Genomic DNA, 21371 nt, shown 5'->3' with positions numbered 1-21371 from the left:
TAACTGTTTATAGTTAATCATGCATTTATTTAGGTACCTAATGGGGATAGGAAGAGGAACCAGGGAAAATTACATGATGCAAAATATTCAAAGGTTATTAGAAATTAATATATATTTACCAACTATTGCATAAAAGACCTATTGTAAAATAATGACTGTTATATGAAGAAGGGCTACTGCAGAACAGAAGCAACCTAAGAGTATGAGTGAGAAGGGCTAGCTAGCCCCTATGGCCTACAAATATTTGTGGTCTAGTTCGTTCCTTCATAAATACAAAAACCAATGGGGTCCATGGAAATGGTTGGAGAATACAGCTGGACCAACGCAGACCCATTCTCCCAAACAGAACAGAACGCCAAAGCACACACTGTACACATTAAATATAACAGTCATCCCCATGTGCAAAGAGAACATTACCACATACTAGCAAGTACAATAGTCCTAAAGCTAAAGGATAATTTACATTTCATGCTACTATTACTACCTTTAACAACTGGAGTTGGTCAAATGTTAATTCTTTTACTGGAATTTCAAATAATTCAACTGGATCAGCATCAAATTTCTAAAAAAAAAAAAAAAAAAAAAAGAATAAAGTTAAAAGTGAGCTCTAAATTATTACTGAATGCTTACACTAGACAGGCCTAGCATCTCTATTTACTCAACGATGAGAATAACTGTTAGTAGCCACGCTGAGCCCATGCAGGAGAGCCCTTCTAACCTAATACCACCTCCCAGCCCTCATATTCTGGCTTTTGTTTTTATTGCAAGTGTAGAATACCTGCAAGAAAAGAGCAGCAGGGAGAAAGTGTAGCACTGAAGACAACTGAGGACAGAACCAGAGTCAGTCATTTCCCCAATTCTTATGCTGTCTATACATTTTGTTTGACACTTACCCATGCTACGTGACTAGGAAATCAATATATGAAAGTACTATATAAAATTTATTTCTGTCACTTCCTAATCTTTTATTTTTTGAGACAGAGTCTCCCTGTGTTACCAGACTGGAGTGCAGTGGTGCAATGTCGGCTGACTGCAATCTCCACCTCCTGGGTTCAAGTGATTCTCCTGCCTCAGCCTTTCAAGCAGCTGGGACTACCGGCATGCACCACCACGCAGGGTTTCACCATGTTGGCCAAGAGGGTCTCAAACACAATTTGATTCACCCGCCTCGGCCTCCCAAAGTGCTGGGATTACAGGGGTGACCCACCACGCCTGGCCGTTCCTAATCTTTTCGAAGCCTTTTAAGCTAACATTTGATTAAAAACAGCAGACACATCAAGTGTCATGAAAAATTGTCTTATTAGCTGTAAACCCTAATACTTAACAAGCATGCTGATAATCATGTTTCCCCCACAAGCAAATCTGTTGTATTAGGTTTTAATGTCTATCAAATGATCAAATGTCACTCTTCTACAGGAAATGACTTAAGGTATCACCAACAAATCATCTGTGCACCAAATATAGTAAAATCCATCATATATATATTCATTCATGTACATTGGCATGAACCTGTACATGCATAAAGTTTTTCTGGAATGTAAAAGAAACTATTAAGAGTAAGGGAGTGAGAACAAGGAAAAACAGGAACAATTTATTTCTCATTTTATAATCTTCTGAAATACTTATATATTTTTCTAATGAACATGAATTGTTTTTAATAAGAAAAATACCAGCTTAAAAATTAAAATTCAATATAAAAATTCATTGCTTTCATTTCCCAATTATTTCATTCAGGTTCAACTTCAGATGACGATATAGCCTAGTGAAAATGGGGAATTAATAATACTTGAACTCTCACTGATTTTTAGACATAAATTGTAGCTTGGTCAGGCACACTGGTCATGCCTGTAATCCCAGCACTTTGGGAGACTGAGGCAGACAGATCACCTGAGGTCACGAGTTCAAGACCAGCCTGGCCAACATGGTGAAGCCCCGTCTCTACTAAAAAATACAAAAATTGGCCAGGCGAGGTGGCAGGCACCTGTAATCCCAGCTACTAGGGAGGCTGAGGCAGGAGAATTGCTTGAACCCGGGAGGCGGAGGTTGCAGTGAGCCAAGATCATGCCACTGCACTCCAGCCTAGGCAACAGAGCTAGACTCTGTCTCAAAACAAAAACAAACAAACTAACAAAACCAAAAAAGGAAACAAAAATTAGCTGGGCATGGTGGTGTGCACCTGCAGTCCCAGCTACTTAAGAGGCTGAGGCAGGAGAATCACTTGAACCCAGGAGGCGGAGGTTGCAGTGAGCTAAGATCGCACCACTGCACTCCACTCTAGGTGACACAGCAAGACTCGGACTCGATAAATAAATAAATAAATTCATAAATAAACAAACTGCAGCTAGATCAATTAATCTCGATCTTGGCTAATAAGATCATTTATGACTTCACTCTTTCTCATTTATCTTTTCATTAACGTTCTTCCATGGCAAGAACGACCTGTTCCAAGTGGGTGGTCATTCTACTTACGTAATCTGACTAGATGCATCTCCCTTCCTCCCTCCCTTCCCCTCCTTCCTTTCCTTCCCCTAATATCATTTCACAGAAACAAAGGGTCATTTCCTATATATCATAATAATCCAACCCCTAGGAACTCTGACTAAAATCCACTAGCAGGTGGTGCTAGGTTCCTTGTCACATTCTTTAATACAACAGGCAGTATCTGGTACAGTGATGTTAGCAAACTGGCCTAACTTTAAATCAACTCAGTTGGAAATTAATACCCAACATGGTTTTAGAGAAAATGTGGAATGAACCCTCCTAGAAATGAAATCCTTCCCTGAGGAATCTTAAGTGATTCAGGGGACAATATATTGTTTAGGGACAATATCGTTATCTCAATTATGTTTGTACGAAAACAATTACCGTTTTTTAAAAACTATATAAAATTTTGAATCTCCTCCGGACTCCGCTTCCTTACGCTCTCTTTTCTATTCTTCCAGTCGCTTACCTGTAGCCCACATTGCTGCTGCCCCTGCCTGCAGTCTCTGTCCTCTGAAGTTCCTATTACATCAGCTACCAAAACATTAGTCTTGAACATTTCCCTTTTCAGCTAAAAAGTTGTCGTGTTTTGTTTTGTTTTTTTTGGAGACAGTGTTTCACTCTTGTTGTCCAGGCTGGAGTGTAATGGTACAATCTCGGCTTACTGCAACCTCAGCCTCCTGGGTTCAAGCAATTCTCCTGCCTCAGCCTCCCAAGTAGCTGGGATCATAGGCATGTGCCACCATGCCTGGCTAATTTTTGTATTTTTAGTAGAGATGAGGTTTCTCCATGTTGGTCAGGCTGTTCTCGAACTCCTGACCTCAGGTGATCCGCCTGCCTCAGCCTCCCAAAGTGCTGGGATTATAGGAGTGAGTCACCATGCCTGGCCAGCTAAAAAGTATTTCTTACCTCCCTAGCTCTTGAGTCTAAACCTCTTGACTGAGGCCCTCTAGCATCTAACTCCAAACCACCTTTTGAATTTTTCACTGTGGCTTACTGGCCTTATTAACTGTAGAAGAAACTTGAAGCAGAAACAGCTGGGATCCTAGAAAATAAACACTACGATATCTTCTTCTCTTGTCTCAATATAGTAGCACAGACAGGCTGCTACAGAAACCACCGGGAATGTCCTTTTTCTGTAATACAGTAAAGTATATTCAGCAACAGACCCTACTCTAGGAAGGCAGTATTTCCATATCACCACTCACTCAGCGTTGTAAGAGCATGGCAGGGAACACTGGCAGTAATTCACCAAGAAAATGAATCAACCAATTCTATTTAATAAGTAATTTAAAATATACAAACTTCCTAGTTTTTAAACCTTTTACCTAACATTAAGAGTTTGAAATGAAGAAATTTATTCTGTAGGTGTCTATTATGAAGAAAAAAATAAAATAAAGAAATTTCAACATACCTTTTTCATAGTCAAACAACAGGTAAGATCATGATATACCACGGGCACAAAGTCCTTTGAAAGGTGTACATCAAATTCTACAAAGGCTGCACCCTGACAAAAGGAAATAAGTATTTGAAAAACATTGCCTGGTACACAGTACATCTCAAACTGCAAGAACGTAAGAAATTTTTGGTCACTATAAAATTATGGATCTGTATAAAAATGCAAGCTTTTTCTAAAATGTAATGTATTATCTTAAAACAACGGGTTTTCTCTTTTGCAAAAGCACAGCTACTTTTTCCTGGCAAAAAATGGGCACAGATCCACTTCAAAACCCCCAGAGGCACCTCAGTGGCAGTGAGACAGCCTTCAGGACTGTCATTTCTGCAATTGCTATTGGCAGAAAAGCAACCCAACAAGAGCCTGGAGTTCAGGGATCCCTCACATTGCTGCCTACTGCCCCTGCAAACCTTAGCTGCGCAGCTAACATGAAAGATTTGGTGAGGGAAGAACAAGCTGCAGAGCTCCTCAGCTCTGCTCCTTGGTGCACCTGAGCAGTCCACAGTACAGCCTTTCTCAGCAAAATGTCAGTACTGAATGAAAGAGGAAGCTATGCTGGGCGCGGTGGCTCACGCCTGTAATCCCAGCACTTTGGGAGGCTGAGGCGGGTGGATCACCTGAGGTCAGGAGTTCGAGACCAGCCTGACCAATATGGTGAAACCCTGTCTTAAAAAAAAAAAAAAAGAGCCGGGCGCGGTGGCTCAAGCCTGTAATCCCAGCACTGTGGGAGGCCGAGGCGGGTGGATCACGAGGTCAAGAGATCGAGACCATCCTGGTCAACATGGTGAAACCCCGTCTCTACTAAAAATACAAAAAATTAGCTGGGCATGGTGGCGTGTGCCTGTAATCCCAGCGACTCAGGAGGCTGAGGCAGGAGAATTGCCTGAACCTGGGAGGCGGAGGTTGCGGTGAGCCGAGATCGCGCCACTGCACTCCAGCCTGGGTAACAAGAGCGAAACTCCGTCTTGAACAAAATGGTGAAAACCTGTCGTAAAAAAAAAAAAAGAAAGAGGAAGATATAATTGCTGATGAACAGACAGAGAAAACAGAAACAGGAAAAAGATGATGCTCATGTCCAGTTTCCTAATGAAACCCAAACAAATGAGGAAGACTTGAATTATAGTTAAAGACAAATTTCTAAAAATCAGAATCATACAGGAGGAGGATTGAAATTTATAGAAAGAAAGAGAGAGAGAGAGAGAAACAGAGAGAGGAAGGCAGGCAGATCCATTCAGCCTTATAAATTAATTCGGTTAAAGGTTGTATGTCATAAACTGGCATACAAGTATCTACCTTTCCTGAAAGAAGGCCAGCTGCAATAGAAGCAAGGTTTGAAAAATCTGAAACAGCCAGGCGCGGTGGCTCAAGCCTGTAATCCCAGCACTTTGGGAGGCCGAGGCGGGTGGATCACGAGGTCAAGAGATCGAGGCCATCCTGGTCAACATGGTGAAACCCCGTCTCTACTAAAAATACAAAACATTAGCTGGGCATGGTGGCGCGTGCCTGTAATCCCAGCTACTCAGGAGGTTGAGGCAGGAGAATTGCCTGAACCCAAGAGGCGGAGGTTGCGGTGAGCAGAGATCGCGCCATTGCACTCCAGCCTGGGTAACAAGAGTGAAACTCTGTCTCAAAAAAAAAAAAAAGAAAGAAAAGAAAAATCTGAAACACTACTTTACTGTGACCCCTAGAGGCATTTCTACCTCTTATACTGGCTCCAAGTCGTGAAAGGGTAAAGCTCAACTTGTGAATACAAATGGATCACAGACTAGAGTCAAAGGGTTCAAGAGCCTGGCCAAGGAAGCCAACTTCCTTGCTGACTTCTGAAGCAGAAAACTTAGCACCTCCTCTTATTTTAAACAAGACGATATCAAAAACCATTTCTACCAAAAAGGACAAACCCTACCATTGCCAAGTAGTTTTAACTATCAAACACTTTAAGTTGTAGCTTTTTAATTTGGTTTTAGACAACCATAATCCTTACAGAAAATTATTTTGAGACAAAATTTAATCTCAAAATTAGTTGAGATTTAAGTAATAAGCCAACAATAGACCAAAACATCTTCACAGATACGTATTTAAAATAAGCCAATAATAATTAAAATAAGACACCTGAAAATGTGATTCCTGTGAGTTATAAAGGATTCCACTAGAATATGGAAGAAAAAGTCTTAATGAAATCCTCTCTCAAAAAGCACTTATTTAAAAATTCTTGGCCGGGCTCACGCCTATAATGCCAGCACTTTGGGAGACTGAGGTGGTTGGATCACCTGAGGTCAGAAGTTTGAGACCAGCCTGGCCAACATGGTGAAACCCTGTCTCTATTAAAAATACAAAAATTGTAATCTTATCTACTCAGGAAGCTGAGACAGGAAAATGGCTTGAATCTAGGAGGTGGAGTTTGCAGTGGGCCAAGATTACATCACTGCAGTCCAGGCTGGGCAACTGAGCAAGACTCTATCTCACAAAACAAACAAACAAAAAACTAACAGTTATTACACCGGGCGTAACAGCTCACACCTGTAATCCTAGCACTTAGGGAGGCCCAAGTCGGGGGATCACTCGAGCCCAGAAGTTCGAAATCGGTCTGAGCAATACAGTAAGACCCTGTCTTTACAAAAAATACAATTAGCCAGGTGTGTTGGCACATGCCTGTGGTCCCAGCTACTTGGGAGGCCAAAGCAGAAGGATCACTTGAGCCCAAGAGGTGGAGGCTGCAGTGAGCTATGATCCCGCCACTGCACTCCAGCCTGGGCGACCAGGGCATCACGTTTATAGCTAATGAAATGTCTTTAGACTAGCTGTGACACGAGTAAAACTGGTTCCAAATTAATTATAAACGATAGCCCAATAATACTAATAAATATCATAACAGAAAAATAAAACTATTATTTTAAACATTCAAATTATAATCAATTCAACATGTCATGAATTTTAAAATGTATTATTTTATATACTACTAAGAGTATATATAATATACTGCCAATTAAACTATGACTCAAAGCTAAGCTGTAAACCTATTCCAATTTCAGGTTAATATTTTAAAAGCACACCTTGGAATAGATGTTAGTTCATGTAAATGATAAAGCTAAACACTGACTAACCAAGTTTACTTCCTGCACTATTTTTTACAAAACAAAGTTGAAGGCATATGGAGAACACTGTGGAAAAAGTGGAAATTATGAGATGTTCCTCCATTTTTCTCTAGTTTTACTTTGGAATGTCAGGCGGTCTAGACAGATACAGAGGAATAGGGGAGAAAAATCTCAGGTTATTGATTTAAAATGTCCAAGTTACAGTTGCTAAAAATACTAAAAGCTAAAAAAACAGACTCTAATCCTCTATAACTGGATTTAAAAAAAAAAAAAGGAGTTAAGGAAGTTAAGACAATCAAGTTCTATGTAAGGGTGGGAGCTGACACTGTGTTTTTAATAGATAGAGTCTCACTCTGTCACCCAGGCTGGTGCGCACTAGCCAGATCACGGCTAACTGTAACCTCAAACTCCTGGGCTCCAGCAAAGGTCCTGTCTCAGACTCCCAAGTAGGTGGGACTATAGGTATGAGCCACCACATCCAGCTGATACACTTTATCTATCAAGTGTTACATAAAATCTCCATCAAATCTTTCTTTTTTTTGAGACTGAGTCTCACTCTGTCATCCAGGCTGGAGGGCAGTGGTGTGATCTAGGCTCACAGCAACCTCCACCTCCCAGACTCAAGCAATTCCCCCGCCTTAGTCTCCCAAATAGCTGGATTACAGGCATGGGCCACCATGCCCAGCTAATCTTTTGTATTTTTAGCAGAGATGGGGATTTCACCATGTTGGCCAGGATGGTCTCGAACTCCCAACCTCGGGGGATCCACCAACCTCAGCCTCCAAAAGTACTGGGATTACAGTCATGAACCACCACGCCGAGCCCATCAAATCTTTCCACAGGCATTTTTTCCAAAGTGAGTATCTCAAAAAAAAAGCATTATTCAGCTAGTGAAAACCAATGCTTAGTGGGAACTTTTTTCTTGTCCCGATTACTCAAAATTTATTATCCCAAAAAAGGATGCTGGCTGGGCACAGTGGATCATGCCTGTAATCCCAGCACTTAGAAAGGCTGAGGCGGCAGGATAGCTTGAGCCCAGGAGTTCGAAACCAGCCTGGGAAACATAGCAAGACCCTGTCTCTAAAAAAGAAAAAAAAAAAAAAAATTAAAAATTAGGCAGGCATGGTACCAGTACTATGGAGGCTGAGGTGGGAGGACTGCCTGAGCTCAGGAGGTTGAGGCTGCAGTGAGCTATGTTCGCACCACTGCAGTCTAGGCCTGGAACAGAATGAGACCCTGTCTCAAAAAAAGAAAAGGTGCTTACGGTTCTATTGTCTTCATCCCAATTTTCACCATGGATCTGAATATAAATGCCAAGAGATATTTCGCCTGTCCAACTACTAATAAAAACTGAAGGAGACTCCCTGATCCAAATTCTTCTACCTCAGCAGTCTGAAGTTGTTTAAAGGAAGGTTACTTACATGACTAGCAGCATTTCTTAAAGAAGCAATAGTATTTTCTTGAACTTTAGCCAGCCTGAAAAGGAGAAGAAATATAGTTATCATAGACTATAGAGAAGATAAAGAAGCAAATTAATAAAGAAGCAAAGTATACTTTCAACAATGGTAAATGGTACTTATTTTGTATTTTGAGGCCAATTTTGACATCCCCAAAACATGGCTGTGGCTGTCACTCGAAACTCATCCTTGAGTTATTCATTCCTTAAATGCAAGCTCTAGCACTGATAGATATACAACATACATTCGGAATTCATTCCTTAAATGCAAGCTGATAGATACACTGATAGATACACAACATATACTTCCCCTGTGGACTTTTTTCTTGGAGACATGCAAGGTGATCAATAAGGAAAACAATCCTTTTAAATGGCAGAAGAAATAGAGACATAGAAACCTGCTCCTTGCAATACAGCCTCCAAATGACTTAATACTGGCAGATTGCGGGGGAATGAGAGATTACTAACACACACACAGAAGTCTGAAAACTCTATTAATAACAAGAACAGAAAGTGGGAAAATGTATTGTTTGATTAAGATGGGGCCTGAGAGGTTGGGTGTGGTGGCTCACACCTGTAACCCCAGCACTTTGGGAGGCTGAGGGAGAGGCAGATGACTTGAGCTCAGGAGTTCGAGACCAGCCTGGGCAACAAGGTGAGACCTGGGCTCTACAAAAAAAATGCCAAAAAGTAGCTGGGCATGGTAGCACACGCCTGTGGTTCCAGCTACCGGGGAAACTGAGGTGGGAGCATGGCTTGAGCTCTGGAAGTCGAAGCTGCAGTGAGCCAAGAATGTGCCACTGCACTCCAGCCTGAATGACAGAGGCTCTGTCTTGAAAACAAACAAACAAACCAAAAAAGGTGCGGACAGGTGAGGGTGCTTCTTCCTTAAAAGGTTATTTGTTTTATAGACCTTAAAAGATCCTAATGGTCTCCACAGCATCACTTTAAAATAAAATGAGGAGGGATTAAAATTTACAGTAGAAAATCTGTGGTATGAGCTATAGCACTAGTAATTAAATAAACTTACAAAAGTAGAAAGGGAAGACAACTATTCCAGGCTGGAAGCTAATGTCTGTTGAGAAGAGAGAGCATCTTTCGGTTACGAACTAAGTTAACTAATATTCCTTGAGTTTAACTACACTTTTCTAGACTCATGGATGGCTGGAGCTAAACACCAGGGATAATGTTGTTCAAACCCTTCCATTTCATAGATGTGGAAACTCAGAGAGGGCAGCATGTCACAAGTAAGGACCACAACACAGATACACTGCTGCTGCCAAAGCTTTCTGCATCAAGCTTTCCTTCCTCCCTTTCTACTGTTAATGTTTTCCTCCTCATCAATTCAGTAAATATATTACAAAAACTGACCAGAATCTTAAGGTTAGTCTCTAATTATTTTGAAATGGTAACTCCAATTACCAAATGACATTAAATTCCCTGGGTAAATTAAAAAAATATCACTTGACCTTTGCTGAGAAAACCAGTATAACTCTATCAAACATGAGCTATACCAAATGCTAATCCTACTCAAATATTCAACTTACTGGGCAGTTGTTGTAGAGTTTCCTGCACCTCGATGGCCAACATCCAATGGTATTCTTGGCTTCCAATACTTGGAAAATGAAGATTTCATGTCACAGCTGTATCCCGGTAATGGCTTAATAATTATATAGTCAACTTTCATAGGAAAAAAGAGGGAGGAACAAAAATAAAAATTATTAAAAGGGCCATTATGAGCTGAATTATATATAAATACCACTCAGGTCAGCTTTATCAGTCTCAAACAGAAAAAAGGCAAGATTGAAAACTTTTAGAAAATGTAACAGACATGCTCCTTAAATTCGTGCTATTCTAAAGTAAATTATTAATTTCATTTTTTTCATTATTAAATGCTTAATTTGAAACTAATTAAAATTCTAACTTAATCTTAGGTTATTTGCCAGTGTTTTCAAACTTACCTCTCACTTTGCCTATTGTTTTCCTGGAATTTCTGCTCATGATGGGAAGAGTAAGAATTCCAGCACTCTTCCCACTCTCAGCAATGGTGGATGATAAGAGGCAAGCTGTGCCCACATGTCCAGGAAGGGCATCACCCTGTACTACATGTTCACTGAGATCTTCCTGAAAAAATGAGGTTTAAAATAATCTCAATTTTTAAACTTCTGTATTACACATGCACGCATGCATGCGCACACACACATATTTTATGTCCTATATATAATACGTGTATATGTGTTTTTTTTTTTTTTTTTTTTTCTTAAAAAGTTCAATATATTCAATTTCAAGATCAAAAAATTCACTTATAGTCAACAGAATCTCTGGGGGAGAAATGGTAAGAAATACAATCAAATTTATATTCAGGAGACTTGATGGCTTCTCTATAATTAAATACTACATTTTCTTTGTAGTACTTAAAATATAAATTCATTATGATTTTTATATATTACTTTATTAATCATAATTCTGCTGATTTAAAGAATTTACTGATCTAACATGCATTAGGTAAATTTAGAGCACTGCTCGAAAATTTCTAATCACTTTTATATTGTAAGACTATGATACATTTGTAGTGATTTTTTTAACATATTCGCTTAAAATGTGTCTCCACAAGTGTCATACAGGGATAGCAACTCTTTAGGAAACCACATACTGTACTTACTTTGAGATTACACTGGATATGTTATCAGCCTAGTCTACGCATAAAACACTATTACAAAAAATACTAACCAAATTAAAGGGAAGGTAGGAAATTCAACAGTTTGTTAAAAGACAGGTTTATTAAAAGGAAGCGACAAAAAAATGTTCAGGCCGGGCCGGGCGCGGTGGCTCAAGCCTGTAATCCCAGCACTTTGGGAGGCCGAGGCGGGTGAATCACGAGGTCAAGAGATCGAGACCATCCTGGTCAACACGGCGAAACCCCATCTCTACTAAAAATACAAAAAATTAGCCGGGCATGGTGGCACGTGCCTGTAATCCCAGCTACTCAGGAGGCTGAGGCAGGAGAATTGCCTGAACCCAGGAGGCGGAGGTTGTGGTGAGCCGAGATCGCGCCATTGCACTCCAGCCTGGGTAAGGAGAGCGAAACTCCGTCTCAAAAAAAAAAAAAAAAAAAAATGTTCAGGTCAGAAGTGGAGGCTCATACCTGTAATGCCAGCAGTTCTAGGGATTGGGGCAGCAGGATTGCTTGAGCCCAGGAGTTTAAGGCCAGCCTGGGCAACAAAGACCCCATCTCAACAACAAAAAAGTTCTGTTTTGTTTTCTTCTTTTCCCCAAGACAGAGTCTTTCCCTGTCGCCCAGGCTGGAGTACAGTGGCGTGATCCCGGCTCACTGCAACCTCTGCCTCCTGGAGAGGAGAGGCACTGCCCTTCAGCCTGGGCGATAGAATGAGACTATGTCTCAAATAAAGAAAAGAAAAGGAAAAAAAAGAAAAGAAAAAGAAGTCATCAAAACTTCATATTTTTATAATAGAGTCCCATAGATCTTAATACTTAAGATTACTTAGGTTTTTTAAAATCCATCCTGAATTCTGTTGTTCTCAAGAAGCTGGCTGGGGGGCTACTGGTAGTCAAGACATGTTCCCTGCCCTCCAAGATTTAAATGGGTGTGGAGGTGGAGCTAGATGCTAAGGAAACCACTACAGACTGCCATGAGCCAGGTCCATGGCAGTAAGGACCTTAGGGGATGTACCAAGTATTACGTGTTGGGGAAATATGAACAGCCAATGAGCTACAAGCACTAGTTTATTAAGTATCACATGTAGCTCCAGAGAGTTAGCAGCACAGATTGTGAATAACCTGGCACAAGCTTTACAATTAACTTCATTAAATATTTACAATATCAAGTTGCAAAGTCAGGCCCATCAACAAATCCTAACAAAGTACCTTCAATAAATGACAGGCTTCCATCATAGTGAGAACTCAATCACCCTTGTTACATCAGGTTGCCCACCAAGAGGTACAAAACCTGCCCGGGTCTCTATTTACCACTGATGGCTCCTTTGGATACAACTGATTTACATTTAGATTGTTTAGCAGACAGGCATCAAGACATCTGGTCTTGATTTCAAACACCAATACTGCAGAAGTTCTCTTAATTATGTTCTTAATAGTACTTGAAGATGACAATTCTAAGTTTTTAAGGCTTAACTGTACAGAGGAGCCTACCTCTAAAAAGTTAGTTTTACATAAACTAGATTAAAATAAAAATCAAATAAATGAAAAAAATAATAAGTAATATAAAAATCAAAACATACATAAAAATAAGCTTATCCCTGCATTCTTCTGAAACCCCTCACTGCAGTAATTACTCACTTCAAAAAAATCAAAGATTAGTTCCAGGTTATCTGGTTCCATTGTCTGTATACTGTACTCTGTCCAACGATCGGGCTGTAAGCCATAGCCACACTCGGGTTGTGAGTGCCTGCATTTGAACTCATTGTCGCTTATTAAGGATATCTCCAAGCTATTGGACATTTTGTGAAGTACAGCGGGAGACACCCTGTCGTCGTCATCTTCCTCCAGGCCCTCCAGTGTCAGCTTCACCCTATATCATAAAAAAATGAGATGGAAAAAGTGGCAGAAAAGAAAACCTCATACAAATGTTACCTAAATGCTACATTTTAAAGTGTCCCCAAATATGCTAAATCTTTAAATAACAGAAATAACATTATGCAAGACTACACATACTAAAGGTTAAGGAATTAGGTGTGTTTTATAAAATACTGATGTTATTATCTGCATATATTTTTGTAAAGTATTAAAATGAAATAAATGACCACTATGCCTACTAAGGTTGTTGACTCTTTCATTAAAAAATAAATAAATAAATCTAGGGTTGGGCCAGTGCTTCACGCCTGTAATCCCAGAACTTTGGGAGGCTGAGGCGAGAGGATTCCTTGAGCTCAGAAGTCTGAGACCAGCCTAGGAAACATGGTGAAACCCTGTTTGCAAAAAATATAAAAATTAGCCAGGCATGTAACCACATGCCTGTAGTCCCAGCTACTTGGAAAGCTGAGGTGGGAGGATCACTTGAGCCTGGGAGGCAGAGGCTGCAGTGAGCTGAGATTATAGCAGTACACTCCAACCTGGGTGATACAGCCGGATCCCCTCTCAAATGAAAATAAATGTTCAAATGTTTATGGCCGGGCATGGTGGCTCACGCCTGTAATCCAAGCACTTTGGAGGCCAAGGCAGGCAGATCACCTGAGGTCGGGAATTCAAGACCAGCCTGACCAACACGGTGAAACCTCGTCTTAAAATAAGGAAAAAAAAAAAAAAAAAGTAAAAAAAAGAAAAAGAAAAGTTTATGAAATATATTTTTATTAAACATATATAATAACCAAAAACTTTCTCTTCTGTGGAAAATTTTTCATTTTCAAGACACAGTAAAATTTAGAACACTGAAGAATATTTCCAAAAAAAAAAATTTTCCCTTTATCTCATTCTTATGTAGCACACAATCATTTCCATTATACCAACTTTGAAACAAACTATTGCTACACTAGGAAAATTTAAATAGAAACTATAAAAATACGTAAGCTTAGGTACTTGTCTATTTAAAAACAAATTTTTATGCCGGATATAGGTGACGGGGGGGATGGAGGCAGCAAATCACCTTCACATGTAGGTACCTACACAACAATCCTGCATGATCTGCACATGTACCCCAGAACCTAACATACACTTGAAAAAAAAAAAAAACTAACCTAAGGATGTGCAACAGTAGCAACCAACCTGAGCGAGGAAGTAGTTCACTATTACAAAGCTGTAGTTATTAGAATATGTAACATTATGCCAAACTGTGTACACTTAAAGGCTAAAACCAATTGATTCTGAAATCTACAGCACTAGTGAAAACAAATGGCCCAAGTAACACATACACATGGTCATACCTAAATCTAGATTTCTTTAATTTTTTCTTGGTTATCGACACAGGAGGTTTTTCAGAATAATGCAAACGTAATCTTAATTCAGTCTGACATGTCAGCCACCCAGAATCCAGAGTTTCAACACCATCTGACAGAATATGAAGAACAGTAATTATTACACGTTTTTTTAAATAACACAATAAGTACTTAATGCTTTGATAATTATAGTTCACACTTTCTTATTTTAATCTCCAAAGGAAATCTTTTTTTTTTTTTTTGAGACCAAGTTTTGCTCTTGTTGCCCAGGCTGAAGTGCGATGGCATGATCTCGGCTCACTGCAACCTCTGCCTCCTGGGTCCAAGCAATTCTCCCGCCTCAGCCTCCTAAGCAGCTGGGATTACAGGTATGCGCTACCATGCCCAGCTAATTTTATATTTTTAGTAGAGACAGGGTCTCTCCATGTTGGTCAGACAGGTCTCGAACTCCTGACCTCGGGTGACCCACCCACCTCAGCCTCCCAAAGTACTGGGATTATAGGCATGAGCCACCACCACACCCAGTCTCAGGAAATAATTTTTTTTTGAGACCCGCATTGTTGCCCAAGCAGAAGTGCAATGGCACGATCTCAGCTCACTGCAACCTCTGCCTTGTGGGTTCAAGCAATTCTCCTGCCTCAGCCTCCCAAGTGGCTGAGACTACAGGCACCTGTCACCATGCCTGGCTAATTTTTTATATCTTTAGTAGACGGGGTTTCACTACGTTGTCCAGACTGGTCTTGAACTCCTGACCTTGTGATCTGCCTACCTTGGCCTCCCAAAGTGCTGGGATTACAGGCATGAGCCACCACGCCCAGCCAGGAAATACATTTTTCAACAAGATCTAATCCTTGATTTGTTTCCTAGACCCTGCCTAAACCCTTGTTCACATGCAGCTCAAGCGTGCCAAAAGTAAAAATCTGAAGGAAAAGAATCCTTTCAAATAAGTGTCTTTAGCATAATAATAAAAAACAATTAACTTTTTTTCCTTTCTAAATATGAAAATAATCCCCCAAAAATGAATCATTGTGAATAGGCAGATTTAGAATAGATATTGCAAAGACTTTCGGAAAGATCCTGGTCTATCATATCACCTTTGAAAAATTCTAAAAGAAATCAATTTTTTGGGCCGGGCGCGGTGGCTCAAGCCTGTAATCCCAGCACTTTGGGAGGCCGAGGCGGGTGGATCACGAGGTCAAGAGATCGAGACCATCCTGGTCAACACGGTGAAACCCTGCCTCTACTAAAAATACAAAAAATTAGCTGGGCATGGTGGCGCATGCCTGTAATCCCAGCTACTCAGGAGGCTGAGGCAGGAGAATTGCCTGAACCCAGGAGGCGGAGGTTGCGGTGAGCCGAGATCGCGCCATTGCACTCCAGCCTGGGTAACAAGAGCGAAACTCCGTCCCAAAAAAAAAAAGAAATCAATTTTTTTTTTTTTTTAGACAGTGTCTCGTTCTGTTGCACAGACTGGAGGGCAGTGGCGTGATCTCAACTCACTATGGCCTCTGCCTCCCAGGTTCAAGTGATTCTTATTCCTCAGCCTCCCAAGTAGCTGGGATTATAGGTGCCCACCATGCCTGGCTGATTTTTGTTTGTTTTCTCCTGAGATGGAGTTTCATTCTTGTTACCCAGGCTGAAGTGCAATGGCACGATCTCGGCGCACTGCAACCTCTGTCTCCTGAGTACAAGTGATTCTCTCACCTCGGCCTTCCAAGTAGCTGGGATTACAAGCGTGCACCACCATGTCCAGCTCATTTTGTATTTTTAGCAGAGACGGGGTTTCACCATGTTGGCCAGGCTGGTCTTGAACTACTGACCTCAGGTGATCCACTCACCTCGGCCTCCCAAAGTGCTGGGATTACAGGCATGAGCCACCGTGCCTGGCCAATTTCTGTATTTTTAGTGGAGAGGGTGTCACTACATTGGCCAGACTGGTCTCAAATTCCTGAACTCCTGACCTCAAGTGATCCATCTTCCTTGGGCCTCCCAAAGTGCTGGGATTATAGGCATGAGCCACCTTGCCCTGCCCACATTCACACTGTAGTAATACATTCAGGTTACATAACACTGGTACTCTTCTCCCCAAAGCAAATATAGAGGTAGTCTTAAATTCTTCCTTAAAAAAGAAATTTTGGCCAGCACAGTGGTTTATGCCTGTAATCCCAGCACTTTGGGAGGCCAAGGTGGGTGGATCTCCTGTGGTCAGGAGTTCAAGACCAACCTGACCAACATGGTGAAAGCCCGTCTATACTAAAAATACAAAAAATTAGCCAGGCATGATAGCTGGCGCCAGTAATCCCAGCTACCCAGGAGGCTGAGGCAGGAGAATCGCTTGAATTCAGGAGGCGGAGGTTGTAGTAAGCCTAGATTGCGTCATTGCGCTCCAGCCTGGGCAACAAGAGCAAAACTCCCTCTTGGAAGAAAAAAAAAAAGAACTTTTATATGAAGTTGGGGGGAAAATTAAATGAATATTAATAATTAGTTATGCTTTCACAATGTAAGTAAATTAAAATATTCAGATTGAATCCATGATTGAAATAATACAAATCTATTTCAGAAAGAGCACATGGTCCAAGACAGCATCTAACCTAGCAATTGTTCTACTAGGGGTCACTGCTACACTTCCAAAGTGTCACTTTAGATATTCAGCTGCCACTAGTAATGTAGACTATTTTCTGATCTAATACAAACAATCCCAAACAAAATCAAGGAAAAGATGTCTTAATTCCTATCTGAATACTGCCAGAGCATGTTCATTTCTATCATACATAAACATATGCACCTAGTAAAAACCACAACCAAAACATGCAGGTCTGTTCTTTCCTGTGCTTAGCAGGAAAACAAGCTGGTTATCAGCAATTTATCTGAGTGACAGTCAGTACAAGCGCAATTCTGCCCACCCACTTTCCACCTTTTGACTCCTACAGTACAGTATCCAAAGTGAGAATGCAGGCCAGGCACTGTGGCTCATGCCTGTAATCCCAGCACTTTGGGAGGCCAAGGCAGGCAGATCACTTGAGGTCAGGAATTCAAGACCAACCTGGGCAACATAGCAAAACCCATCTCTACTAAAAATACAAAAATTAGCCAGGTGTGACGGCGCACACCTATAGTCCCAGCGACTCAGGAGGCTGAGGCAGGGGAATTGCTTGAACCAAGCAGGTGGAGGTTGCAGCAAGCTGAGATTCTGCCACTGCACTCCAGCCTGGGTGAGACAGCAAGACTCCATCTCAAAAAATAAAAATAAAAAAAAAAGAATGCAGTTTAGCATAATAGCCTGATACATTGTAAGAATTCCAGTCACCCGGTCATGCATGGTGGCTCATGCCTGTAATCCTAACACTTTGGGAGGCCGGGGCAGATGGATCACCTGAGGTCAGGAGTTTAAGACTAACCTGGCAAACATGGCAAAACCCCGTTCTCTACTAAAAAAAAAAAAAATACAAAAATTAGCCAGGCGTGGTGGCAGTCACCTATAATCTCAGCTACTCAGAAGGCTGAGGCAGGAGAATTGCTTGAACCCAGGGGTCAGAGCTTGCAGTGAACTGGGATTGTGCCACTGCACTCCAGCCTGGGCGAAAGAGCAAAACTGTGTCTTGGGGGGAAAAAAAAGAATACCAGTCACTAAAGAAAATCATTTACTACAACAGAAAAGTATACAAATACGTAACATTTTCAACATATTCAGAAGTTAAAGCATTTTCTACTCTATCTCAAATTAACTTTTAAACATTCAGCCAGAACTACTAGAACATTCTGGTTAGTCTAAATTTTACTATATATGCAGACATAAAAACACACAAAATACACAAACTTAGCCCAAGTGTAACATTTCACACTTTAGATGTCTAGAACCATTAATATAATTTCAAAAATAACAGAGTTAAAAGACTATACCAGCAGTTAATTATACTACACACTTTTAATTACATAATGTCATATACCTGAAATTGCTAATCAAATAAAAACCAAAAGGATAAAATCTTAAAGCACAAAAATTATATTAGAAACTACTTCTTATTTAAGAGAAGGGATTTGTTTCTTGGATCTAGTCTCTGTTTTCAAAACCACACTACAGTCATGCATTGCTTAACAATGAAGATAAGTTCTGAGAAATGTGTCATTAGACAATTTCACTGTCGTGGGAATATCAGAGAATGTACTTACACAAACCTAAACGGTGTGGCCTATTGCTCCTAGATTCTAACACTGTACAACATATTACTGTACTGAATACTGCAGGCAACTATATAACACAATGGTAAGCATTTGTGTATCTAAACATATCCACACATAGAAAACGTAATGCATTGCACTATAATGTGTGCTACGTTACAACTGCTATGATGTCACTAGGCAACAGGAAGTTTTCAGCTCCCTTATAATCTTATGAGACCACTGCTGTATGTGTGGTCTGTCTCTGACCAAAACATCGTTATGCAGCACATGACTATATGTTCTATTTTCCTGTGCTATATATTTCCAGTGACATGTAAAGTAACATCTCAATCATTTCAGTAAACATTTAATAAGTCAGTCTTACTTACTGTGGATTCCAAATTGTCCATCGTCAATAATAATTTTGTTTTCTAGAATTTAAGGAAAATAGAAAATCTAGTTAAAACTCTTGATGCACACCCAATGAACAATTGAGAAATTACCCACCTTAAAGGTCGTTTATAATATTAAATCTATAGCTTAAAAGCAGCCCAAGGTGAATAAGCATATTTATTGTAGCCCTCAATAAAGAATTCCCTTTAAAGGAGGCTAAGCAAACAGTAATAGTTCTTACAAACTTTGGTGATTATTCATTATATTATAAGAAAGAAAAAGAAAACTCTTCAGAGACGTGCTCTAGAGGCACTGGGATGAACTTCTACACTAACCAATGTACAAGACTCACAGATTGCTGGACTATAACTCCTTCTTGATTTTCAAACCAAAGGTCTTGGCACAATTAAAATGCTTATTCTTATGTAGTGCATATTCTGAACCTGTCTCAAATGTAATTCTCCTCATATCCCAACTATTCTCTACAGCCAGTTAAAAGCTTTACAAACGGTGTGAACTTACCTGTATGTACAGAGCTGTGAGGAACTACCAAAAGAATAAATGCAAGCATATCCCCTTCTCCTAACAGAAATTTCAACTCAATGAGAAAAGCTGTAAAGCCCCACCCCCTAAGTGAAATACAATTTATCTTCCTTGCCTACTTCCCTTCCCAGTTTACTTTAAATGTAAGTCTGAAATACTTTCAGAATGAATGTGACAGTTCCTAAGAAAGATTTTCTGGTAAGTTTCAAACAGCTTTTAAGTTCAAAAGTGTTATTTCTCAAAAGTATACCTTCCTTTCTAAAACAGCAGAAACAAAACTATCCCACTTCTCATAATAAGGAAATACATTTAACTGCAAGATGCCTTAAAATACAATTTTTTAAAACGTTCAACACTGAGTAAGTTCCAACCTCAGTATGGGACTATTATAATTTTAAGTATACTCTCATAAAAATTCTAAATACACTATAAAAATGTATTAAAACATACAAAAAGAAAATCCAATAAAGAGGATGGAATGAGATACTTTTTAAACGAGATGTGTCCTTGCTCCAGGGTAAAGCAGAAACTCCCACTGCTTTCTAATTTAAACCGGAAAACTAGCATCCAGTTATCTTTCAATTTTAACTTTACCTAGAAACTAAAAGATACATTTCTCGGCACTGAGTCCATTTATAGATGAATACATATGGGTAATTTAATGTATGTGAAATGAACTTCAAATTCTATTTTGAATATGGACAAGGAAATTCAAAAATACTTGTATGAAGAGAAATGCCATATTTAAGCATAAGAAAAGCGAATAATGTGTTCAAAAGAAAACAACTTTCTGAGTAGCAATTCTAGAATAGCCAGCAGGGAATTTAAGAAATTTGAATTCATTCATACAAGTTTATTCAAGTATGTACCAGTTTCAGGAAAAAAAAAAAAAAAAAAAAAGGAAGAGAAAAAAATAGAATAAGTTATTCTATTAATATTCAAAGTTAAAAATTTAAGTCTTTGTTTTGGATTAATTCTTTCTTCAAATGTTCTCTAAGCCTGAGCAAGTAATCAGATAGTCACTGATGCTCATTCAAGAAGAATGGTATCTTACAAACTTTCTAACCAATCCAAATGAAAGTAAATATTTCATAATAAACTAAACTAACCCAAGAAAACAAAAATATTCAGGTAAGCATTTCTAATAAAGTTTATTTTAAGGCATTAAAAACTGTTTAGTTTTGAAAGATCCATGAAATGCTCAGTGAAACTGTAGCACTGACAATGCATTGATCTTAAACTTTAGAATAAAAATTTATTAAATCCCACTAAGCCATTGTGCAGCATATTAGTAACTTTATGCTTATGCCTCAAACAGATGCAGTTAATGCCCATACCTAAAGGGGTTATTGATCGTGGTTGTAGATGAGTCTCCCACTTGTGAACTATCACTTGACATGGACCACCGATAGTCTGCAATTTAAAAGTTAAACGTCTGCAATAATTTCTTATATCTTATTTTCTACCCATGACTCCATTAGATGATTGTGGCCTAAATCTTATACTAAATATGAGACCAAAAGATTCATCTTATTATCAATATTATATGCCAAAAGTTAGGAATGTACCAGATCACAAAACACGATGAAATGCTGGAAGAAAATGAGAGGCAGTAAACAAAGAAAAATGAGATGAACTGGCACACAGAACTCTCTTGAACCCATTCCTAAATCTGCCTATAATACTCAATTGTTTCAAAGAGATTTCATTTTTAACTGATATGAATTCTTAAGATAAACATCAAATATTCTTTCTTCGGTATGTCAGCCATCAATGAGGTATTGCTAGATAAAGTATGTACCTCCTGCTCTATTTAACTAAGTCTCCATGTGTTTAGAAAAAGCCTAAAAAAGTCTACAATAGTAGAAATAGTAGGAACAAGT

General features: G+C 39.6%; 1 protein-coding gene across 3 annotated transcripts in view; it reads right to left on the bottom strand.

The window, feature by feature from the left end:
• Nucleotides 1-21371, bottom strand: part of GPCPD1 (glycerophosphocholine phosphodiesterase 1) — a 70940-nt gene that overhangs the window by 25644 nt on the left and 23925 nt on the right. For all 3 annotated transcript variants that reach the window (XR_004274140.1, XM_032295478.1, XM_032295476.1), the window contains 9 exons: nucleotides 20826-20901; nucleotides 18942-18983; nucleotides 14380-14503; nucleotides 12800-13031; nucleotides 10447-10609; nucleotides 10033-10165; nucleotides 8451-8505; nucleotides 3896-3988; nucleotides 485-562 (listed from right to left, as the gene is read on the bottom strand). Coding sequence is in view for 2 of the 3 variants with exons in the window: in XM_032295478.1 (XP_032151369.1) it covers nucleotides 485-562; nucleotides 3896-3988; nucleotides 8451-8505; nucleotides 10033-10165; nucleotides 10447-10609; nucleotides 12800-13031; nucleotides 14380-14503; nucleotides 18942-18983; nucleotides 20826-20901 (996 nt within the window). In the remaining variant the exon portion in view is untranslated. The remainder of the gene's footprint in view (nucleotides 1-484; nucleotides 563-3895; nucleotides 3989-8450; nucleotides 8506-10032; nucleotides 10166-10446; nucleotides 10610-12799; nucleotides 13032-14379; nucleotides 14504-18941; nucleotides 18984-20825; nucleotides 20902-21371) is intronic.

This window comes from Sapajus apella, unplaced genomic scaffold, assembly GCF_009761245.1.
Source record: "Sapajus apella isolate SASKATOON/1434 unplaced genomic scaffold, GSC_monkey_1.0 scaffold33, whole genome shotgun sequence".
In the NCBI taxonomy this organism is placed as follows: Eukaryota; Metazoa; Chordata; class Mammalia; order Primates; family Cebidae; genus Sapajus; species Sapajus apella.
The sequence above is the reverse complement of the archived record's forward strand: the minus strand, read 5'-3'. Positions and strand labels throughout refer to the sequence as shown.